Source organism: Dermacentor variabilis, chromosome 4, assembly GCF_050947875.1.
Source record: "Dermacentor variabilis isolate Ectoservices chromosome 4, ASM5094787v1, whole genome shotgun sequence".
Taxonomy (NCBI): domain Eukaryota; kingdom Metazoa; phylum Arthropoda; class Arachnida; order Ixodida; family Ixodidae; genus Dermacentor; species Dermacentor variabilis.
Genome location: NC_134571.1, coordinates 185,978,844 through 185,988,872, shown reverse-complemented (window position 1 = coordinate 185,988,872; position 10,029 = coordinate 185,978,844). Strand labels below are relative to the sequence as shown.

General features: G+C 46.6%; 1 protein-coding gene across 1 annotated transcript in view; it reads left to right on the top strand.

Moving 5' to 3' along the window:
* LOC142580002 (DDB1- and CUL4-associated factor 13) overlaps positions 1-10,029 on the top strand; it is a 35,986-nt gene continuing 25,957 nt past the window's right edge. The window contains exons 1-4 of the mRNA XM_075690718.1: positions 1-163; positions 1,419-1,618; positions 8,814-8,921; positions 9,624-9,713. Of these exons, the coding sequence (XP_075546833.1) occupies positions 94-163; positions 1,419-1,618; positions 8,814-8,921; positions 9,624-9,713 (468 nt within the window). The 5' untranslated portion in view covers positions 1-93. The remainder of the gene's footprint in view (positions 164-1,418; positions 1,619-8,813; positions 8,922-9,623; positions 9,714-10,029) is intronic.

The window sequence follows — 10,029 nt, the reverse complement described above, 5'->3', positions numbered from 1 at the left end:
TTCAATATGGCTCCTCTGTGGCATGCTTGACTGAAGCCGTTCTCTGTGATGTGAAGCGTTTTTCTTCGACTGTGGTGTGAAAACGCTAAAGACATGAAAGTGAAAGTGCTGTCGAGGAACCCAGATGACTACCTGAGAGAAACGAAGCATGACATTCATAAAGGTAGGCCTGCGATGCTGCGTCTTCGAACTGTATCGTGCACTGCTGCCTTTGCTGTGCGGCATGTTCCGATCATAGGCGAGAGTTACAGGCGGTGTCAATTTCTTAATGCTCTGCCAATATTTTTTTATGAATAACTTTTATGAATAAAATCGCCTTAGTGTGCGCCGTCCCGGCTCCTGCACACTCATGCGGTATCTTGCTGTATGTATCGTCCTCGATGACGTCTCCTTTTCAGGCTCAAGGCGGGTGAACTAAAATAAGAAACAGTGATGGTTAGGAAACTCTGTTTGAATATATCTCAAAAGATATTGGATCTGAATGAGATGGGGACCATATAGGTATCTTCCAGTACAAGTAAGCTGCGCGACCGTCCTTGCTGTTAATTGTTGTGAACAGCAAACGTTTTACCGAGTGTATTCCTTCGCCAAATCAGTACTCTCCTTTGTCGTGTAGTAGTACATAGCACGTGCATTTGTCGAGCATTCAATCCACACAATGTCGAACTACAAAGGATTCCCTGCTTATACTCGGAACGAATCAGTCAGCGCGCAGAAAAAGGAAAAAAAAAATGAGCTTGCGACACTGGCAGAAAGGATGGTGGACCCCAGGTGAAAACCCGCATGGCAATTTCCATTAGGAACACACAGGTTTAGCAATGTCCATTTAAGAGCTGGCTGTTTTTGCTTATTTACCCTTCGTGAGCTTCCGCAACCAAAGGACTAGAAGAGTCGCAGGATGACTAGACCAATGCCAACTTAATTTGATTTAAAGCTGTACACAACGTAGAGCAGAAGAAAGAAGTGGTCAAGCATATAGAGAATGTGCAATAAAGAATATCCTAAAACTCCATAGTTTGCAGTCTTCTTCAATCCTTACAAAGTGCATAGAGCTTTCCAAATAAGTAGCTTTTCAAAAAGTTCTGAGCAAAATGTTACGGTCAGCATGTTGTTCAAACGCGGAAACCATGCGTTGTCCTTGCTTTCTCGCTTTAAGTACGATGGGAAGAAAGATCAACGTACCATTTGCACAGTCGTCACCATTTTTCCAATGTGTCAGCCACTGTATCTTGCGTAATTGTGTATTGTGACAAATCCAGCTTGACACTCTTCAAAAGGGCCCATTTTTTTTTTTTTTTTACTTAGAAGCGATGGTCATCTCGTGCATGTTACTTTAGGTTACTTGATTGTCTGTGCCTGCCAAAGCCGTGTGTTCTTGTGTAATGAACTTGGCTTTCATGTGCCCTGCTCTCTCCCAGTGCAACGCAACTTTGACCCGAGCCTGCACCCATTTGAGGTATGTCGCGAGTACACACGGGCCCTGAATGCGGTCAAGCTGGACAAGATCTTCGCACGTCCCTTCCTGGGCAGCCTGGATGGCCACAGGGATGGCGTCCAGGCGCTGCAGAAGCATCCCAGGTTCCTCACCCAGCTGTTTTCTGGCGCCTGCGATGGTGAGGTGCGCATCTCTCTCACACCCAGCACTTCTGTAGCAGTGTGCTTTGTGAGCGTGGTGGGGACATGTCACCAAGCTTGTTATTTTCATTTACTCATTCCGTTATTCATATACTTATCCACCCAACAAGCATTACAGTAGGGTTAAGACATTTTACATGGGAGAAATTGGCACTGAGGGAAAAAAAGTAATTGTAGTGACCGGCGTTGTGACCAAACCCACGGCCCTAACGTATGGCAATGAAGACTCAGTAGCCGCTGTGAGAGGCGTAGGCACTCTGACCGCACAGGTCACATGCTCTGCTTTTTATTGTACATCGCGTGCCCCCTGGTAGTGTCAGTTACCACACTTCGTCCCCTCCTTAACACAACATATGAACAGCATATAAGCAGTTACAGTTCAAAGAGAAAACCGAAACACCGGACGGCGTTGCCTAGTGCTCCGACGAAGCCGAGGTGTGGAAGGAGGCAGGGAGCAATCAGTGCGTGTTGATATCATGGTGTCACTGGTCTCCAATTGATAGGGCTCGCCGGGTAGTAGTGATTTAGCCTCAAAGCTTGTCGCTGCTTCAGCTAAACCACTGTCATTTGTACCTCCGGTGCCTGAGGATAAAGTAAAACGTGGTTCCGAGCGTGCGGTAAAAGGGCTGGAGCACTGACGGTTGTGCTGGTCGGACATCGACTGTGGCCTTACATGCTCGAGTCCATTGTTGCCCATCATCCAATTGTAGCTCACCTGTGAATTGTGCTGCCTGGTGACTACAGCGGGAATCCAGCCCGGACCCGGCCGAAAATTCCTGGTGAATACTCTGTCTCCTGGTTGTGCTGGCACTCTCGGTTTCATTCTTTGATCATACTCCATCTTCTGAGCTAGTTGTTTCTGAAGAACTGTTTTCCTTAGGTCTGGCCACAGCAGATCCAATGCAGTCCGGGGCCTCCGTCCCATTAACAGCGCAGATGGGCAACACCTGGTGACCTCGTGGGGTGTCGACCTATATGATAACAGTATTCGTGAAATTTGTGCAATTTGTGCAATTTGAGCCAGCTTTCTGTAATTTTACTTTCATAGTTTGAACGGCTGTCTCCACCACACCATTAGAAGCAGGGTGATAAGGTGGCACTAGCATCCTCTTCAGGCCGTTCTTCAAGAATGTCTCATACACTTCACCCGTGAATGCGGGTCCATTGTCCAATACCACCATGTCTGGGAGGCCCTGATTCACAAACATAACCCACGTGCACGCAATTGTACATTCCGCTGAGGGTGATGAAATGGGAAAGACTTCTATCCATTTGGAGAATGTATCAATTGCAATAAAGAAATAGGAATTCTGGTAAAGTCCCGCATAGTCCACGTGGATTCTCGACCAGGCCCTGCCTGGGAATGGCCACAGAATCGTTGGCATTGGTCTGTATGGTCTGTGTTGTTATTGGCAGGCGAAGCATTCTTGAACCCTGGTTACGATGTTGCTGTCTTACGACGGCCACGACACATGACTTCGGGCGATGGCTTTCATTTTTGTGACCCCATGATAGCTCTCGTGTAGGAACTTGAGGACTTCCCCTTGGAGGCTGGAGGGTACCACAACACTGTTTCCCCGGAGCACACAGTTCTGATGCACACTCAACTTATTGAATCGGGATGCGTATGGATCCCTCTTCTGATGTCAGGTCTTGAACGTGACCAGACCATAAATCCTGTAGCACTCTTGACAACACCGGATCTCTTGCAGTGGCTTTTGCTACCACCTTTGATGAAAGGACATGGGGATAGACACCTTCAAGCATGAATACCTCTGCAGGTGCCCCTGGAGAGCAATCAATTTTTGGCAAGGGGAATCTACTCAACCTATCTGCATGGGCTATCAGGCCTCCGTGCCTATAGCTCAAACTGTAGCTGTACCCTTCCAGCAGCAATGTCTAGCGAAGAAACCTCTTCAAGCATGTTTCCGGAATAGGCCTTCCAGCACCTAATGGGCCCAACAAGGGTTTGTGGTCGGTAGCCGCTTCACATTTCCATCCCCAGAGTTACTGCCTGAACTTTGTCACACAAAACACGGGACCAAGTGCCTCTTTATCCAATTGACTGTAATTCTCAGGGGGCCGTGAGGCTTCTTGATGCAAAGGCTTTCGGTCGCTCTTCTCCAGTAGGCTCTCTCTTTGCCAGGACTTCCCCCAGGCCATGAGGGGAAGCATCAGCGATCTACACCATGGGTTTGGAGGGGTCATAGTGGGCCAAGACACGGGTGGATGCGAGCAGTTCCTTGGGAGGCTTTTCATGAATGCACATTGCTCAACTGCCATCCAGCGCCACTTTGTTCCAGTGGTAAGCAAGCCGTTCAATGGCTGCAGTACATCTTACAGGTTGGGGAGAAAATTTCTGTAGAAGTTCACCAAACCCAAATAGCTTTGCAACTGTTTCACATCTCTAGGTTTAGGAACATTCCCTATGGCTTCAGTCTTGACGGGATCTGGATGTACCCCAGCAGCACTTATTATGTGGCCCAAGTACTGGGCCTTAGGTAACAAACATTTGCATTTTGCAAGTTTCAGCTTCAAGCCCACCTCTCGTAAGCGCTATAGTACCTTGTAGACGTTTGCCCAATGTTCGTTGTCATTAGCGCCTGTTACCAAGATGTCATCGAAGTAAACTGTGACATGATCAAGACCTCCCAGGAGGTTTTCCATTTCCCGTTGAAATATGGCTGGGGTGGAAGCAAGCCCGAATGGCAGTCTCGTGTATTGAAACAAGCCCTTGGGGGTATTGACAGTGACGAACTCCTCTCACTATTCTTCCAGCTCGATCTGCTGGTAGGCGTCCTTTAGGTCTAGCTTTGTGAACCTTACTCCTCCCTGGAGCTTTGTGAACAATTCCTCTATGCGTGGCACGGGATATGTTTCCACAAGTGCTATGGGATTTGCAGTCAGCTTGAAATCGCCGTATATGCGCAACGGCCCATCTTGTTTTAGCACTGGAATGACAGGTGCTGCCCATCTGGCAGTCTTCATTGGTTAGACCACGCCTTAATGGAGCAGTCTCTGCAACTATTCCGCAAACTTGTCTTTCAAAGCAAAGGGCATCCGCCAGAGCTTAAAGAATCCGGGTTTCGCATCTGGCGGCACCAAGATGCGAGCTTTAACTCCACAGAGTGTGCTTAAACCATCTGGAAACACCTCTTGAAAACGGTCTACAGCTTTGTCTGCAGACGACACAGACAAAATAAATTCCTGCTTGCTGATTCCCAACTGGAATGCCTTCATCCAGCTTCTACCAAACAATGCTGGGCACTGCCTCTTAACCACAAACAGAGGTAGCCATCTCTCCTCCTCTCTAAGCTTTACAGTGGCCAGAAACTTCCCGGCGACTGGTCGCGTGTCTCTGCAAAAACTCCTCAGCTGTACATTGGATCGTTCTAAGGCGGCTGCTGATGGGAACAGTTGCATGAACTTCGTTTCACTTATGGCTGAGACACTGGCGCCCGTATCAAGTTCCATCTCTAGTGTAACGCCCTGAATGATAACCGCAATGCGCATAGGCGCTGGCCATGCCGCCTGAAGTGCCCAAAGGCCATACGCTTCCGGCGTTTCATTCGCTCCGGGTGCCCCAAGCACTTCATCCATGGTGTTCATGCGCCTCGAATCTGCGTGCCGCACCTGTCTGTTTACTGACTCGCTATCACTTTTGCACACTCTTGGCAGATGCCCTTGCCGATTGCATTTGTAGCAAACTGAGTTGACGTGTTGACACTGGCGCGCTTGATGGGTACCGCCGCAGCGGAAGCACCTACATTCGCGACGGCCAGGTTGCACTACGTTTGTTGCCACCATGGCAGTTTCGACTGTCAATTGGGCTGGCTCCGACTGTGGCATTGGTGAGCGCTCAGCATATGGAAATCCTTGCGAGCAGTCTCGATGGCCTGTACTATACTCATTGCGGTTTCCAGGTTTAAATCGGCTGTTTCTAGTAACTGCATTTGTAATGGCATGTCGTCAATGCCACTGAGGTTTTGGTCTCGTAGCATGCGGTCTTGGAATGATCCAAATTTGCAGTTGTCGGCCAGTCGCTTTAACAGTGCGAAGTACTCGCTTACTGCCTCTCCGTCTCACCTATGTCGTGAGAAGAACTTGAAACTTGCTACCACTTGCAGCACCTTTGGTGCGAAGTGGTTGTTGAGGGCCTCAAAAATTGTCGCTAAGTTCACTGCGGCAGGTTTCTCAGGGGCCAGTAGGCTTCGCAGCAAGGAATACGTCGCAGCCCCGCAACACATTAGAAATACGGCCACCTTCTTACCATCTGGCATGTCGTCCATGGTCAGGAATAGTTCCACCCGCTCTCGGTGCTCGGTTCAGTCCGTAGTGTCCATGTTGAACTCATCTATCTTTCCGATGACCAGCATGCTTGTTCTTGCGTCACCATCACCGGTGTCGTTTACTTGAAGCATTTTCCCTCGTCGCCAGTTGTAGTGACCAGACACCCGCGGCCATAGCACATAGCAATGAAGACACAGTAGACACAGCTGTGAGGGGCCTAGGCACACTGACTGCACAGGTCATGCGCTCTGCTTTTTATTGTACATTGTGTGCCCCTTGGTGGCGTCAGTTACCACAGTAATGACCAGTAACAAGAAATACAAAAGGTACAGAACAGTTGCATAACGAGAATACAGGAGATGTAATACAAAACATGACAAAAACACGGTCAACTACACAAGGAGAGCTATAAGCAGCGAAAATGAAGAGCTTCGCTTACTCCAGGCTATGCGCGCCTTTCAGGTTGTGTGCAAAGCAAAGGCGTCTGAAGCTGGTACGTATAATTATGTGTATGAGATAAACAAAGCGAGAATAGTGCATAGACAAAGAACAAATGAAGTGTATCGTACAGTACAAGAGCTTGCTATGCTTCTCGCACAAAGTAGCAAAAGAATAGACACGATGTGAAACAAAGCATAAAACCTTTCTGATACACCTTAAAGGGACACTAAAGAGAAAAATGATTTCTTCTGCATGAGTAAGTTACCTCTCTAGGACACCAATAACACCACTCTTTCTACGATAAGATGCTTGGTAAACCAGAAAAAGCGCAAGAATGAAAGATGGGTGGCGACGCCTCCTTGAAGTTCCCACACCTGGTCGCTATGATGTCATATATTTTGATGGCATCTTCTAGGGCCTACTTAATTGTATAGCGGTACAGATTGACTACATTGTGTTCTAAAGGAACCAAATATTAAACATGGCAAGTTTCAGGAACCATTATCAGCCAATGTGGTCCAAATGCAAAAACATACTTTGAAACACCTGACGTACCGGCATCATGGTTTCGGCACGAAATTCGAATGCTAATGCTTCGACCTTCATTTTCTCATCTAATAATCAAACTATTGTTTTGAAGTGACTGCCTGCAGTGTTCTCAAACAATGCTTTATTAGTCTAAACTGATTTGTTGTTTCGCTTTAGTTTCCCTTTAAATGAGCACTGAGATGTATTTTTGAAGTTGTAGAAACTGAGAAGTTCTAACACGTGTTCCTTGCACACGAAAAGATGACACTTTGCGCATATAAAGGTTGGGAAACACTTATACAATAATTTAATTTCACGCTAAAATGGGTCTCGCAGTGCTGCACCTTGTGACATTGACATTATTGTGATGTCATGACACAGAGAAAACTTTATTGTTATTGTGCAACGATATGGATAGATATGGTATGTTGCTCATAAAAAAAATTATGACGAACCAGCCCCAGTTGTGCCATCTAAGAATGTGTTTAGCATGCTTTGGGAGGTGGTTATTTTTGACACAATGTTGCACTATGTGTTATGGGCGGCACCCCCCTTACCACCTTGCCCATATGTGGGAGCCAACTGCTACTGTCGAACACCGCTTTCTCAAGAACCACTTCAGAACCCCATGCAATGTTTGTCATAACACTAGCTTTCATGAGGGAATAATGCGAGAATTCTTCCGTTATCATGGTGCCTCCATGTGGTACCACTGGTAGCAGTACTGATACCAGTGGTATTGGTACCACCATTACCACCATGCAGTTCTTACTGCTGTGTTAGATTGCAGTATCTCCAGAATCAGCAGATGAGAACAGTTAGACTCTCACAAGAAATTATGGTTAATCCCCGAAGAAAGCTTAACGTTTTAAATAAACAAAAATCGTATATACGTTTCTTCTGGCTGCGCTCGTGTTTGGCAGCTACAGTGATCCCAGGAGTAGAGAGAGGCGGTGTATCTAGATGTCATGACAATGCAGCGACCTCGTGGGTACTGAAGTTGGCTTGTAGAAGCAAGTCTTGGAGTATTACATTAGGACGCTCTGAGACGTGGCACAGTATTCTTTCTCTTGTTTAGTTGGGTTTATACCTTTGTTTACAGGGGGAAATAATGACAACTCGTAACTGTCATGTCACTACTCCTTTCATCTTTAATTGCACTCACCTAAATTGTGCAAACTTAGAAGCTTAGCACCTTGCATTTGTGTTTGCTTCCGAACCAAAGATAACAGGACACTTCCTGCTTTCGCCTTTTGGTGAACTGCAAGCTGAGCTGAGCTTTATGGGGAAGCCGAGAACTCGGTGTCACAGGCAGGCTACATAGGCGCATGCATGTGAGAGTGTGGTTGTCTTTGAGGAGGCAAAAGTGGAATAAAAGGAACAAAGTTTGATGACAAAGAGCGCACCGAACACCTGCTCCTGTACCACTCAGCCTCATGCTTGCAAATGCCGCTGCCCCATGCTCTAAAATTGGACTGCCTAGGGCTGAGCATATCGTAGTGCTCTTGGATCATTTTAGCGTAGCATGTAACATGCGTTTCTGTAATGAGTCACGCTGCTATAAACTGGTGCACTTTGAGCCTGTTGGTACAATTGGCTTCGTAGCTGTAATATTACCTGTTCTTTTGTTCAGTGGGTCGTTAAAAGTAATTTTTTGTACTGCATTCATGCCACTTTATTATCAGTGGGAAACAGAAACTATTCTTCGTTTGTTCTGTTTTTCTTTGAGCCAGAAGCACTACAGGCACAGAACTGGTCTGCTTCTGCTGGTGATGGTCACAAAATGTAACAGTGAAATAGCGGCTGGAGTTTGCATGCACTAAGCCACTACTGCAGGTGGGCATAAATGGCAAGTTATAGTAGCAGCTCTATGCGGGAGTGTGGTGGTTGCACTTGACCCTTGCCTTATTTGGTTACAGGTGAAGGTGTGGAACCTGGCAGAGCGCAAGTGTGTTCGAACCCTTCAGGCACACCAGGGCATGGTGCGGGGAATCACATTTCCAAACGACGGCCAGCGCTTCATCACGGTAAGGTGGCACAATCTGCCACAGTTGTGCCAAAAGCATGTTCTGCTCTATACAAACGTTTTTAAAGATCTTATAGTTAGAAGGTAGCCTGAGTCAATAAATGGTACAGTGCAGCGAATAGTATACTGATAATGTACTATCGTGCTCAGTATGAGCTACAATGTGAAAGCACGTGGCAAAGTGGTTGCGCGTTGTAGGTCATACTGACCGCATAGTACATGTACTGCCACTCTTATTTTCATTCAAGCACTTCCACTTCATGTTCCATATGGTTGAGGTTTGTAGAGTTGCTTGCGGTGTGATTTGGTAGCTACCTTGTAAGTTTTGCAGGCACCAACAAGGGATCTGAGATCTCATACTAGCATGTTCCACTTTGTAATAAATAATCCAGTGAGGTGCTCATATTGTACATACTACACACGTTTGTTGTACAGCCTAAGCAACACAAAGCCAGTTCATGTCTCTGTACTTGTTTGTGTTATTTTTTTCTGTTAGTGTACCACTGAGCATCCATGTGCTGGATTCCTTGACCAGGTGTGCAGCCTTCAGAGCTTCTGATGGCATAAGTACTAAACTAAATTTCAGGCAATGGGCAAATATAGGGAATAGTTTAGCAAAATCCTCTTATCATCAGGTTTTATTGTGAGAGTTACAATCTCATAGCATTGTGAAGAGCATGGTGGTTATGTTCTCTTCACTTAGGTGGGGGACGACAAGAACATCAAGACATGGCGCGCAGAGTCACCATCCTGGGGTGAGCCAGATGATCCAGTACACACTATCATCACACGAGTAAGTCACAGACTTACTGCTTTCCAGGCTGAAAGAGAGAAATGCAGGCAAACAAATGGTACTGTTAGAAGGAAGATGAAAAGGTACAAGTGCACAAGCTTGGTATCTTCACCGTGGGTGTTTAAATAAGCTTAGCAGTTGCAGCCACTTGTCCTTTCGGATCACTTCAAGCAGAGTTTTACTGTAACAAATGTATTTAAAAGGGAATGGTGTAAACATGCCATCCAGTGCCATGTTTAAATTTCTCCTGTATACTTCCTCCCCTTTGCAACTCAGAGACAACCTGCCACGGTAGCTTAGTGCGTCGCCGAGTTCA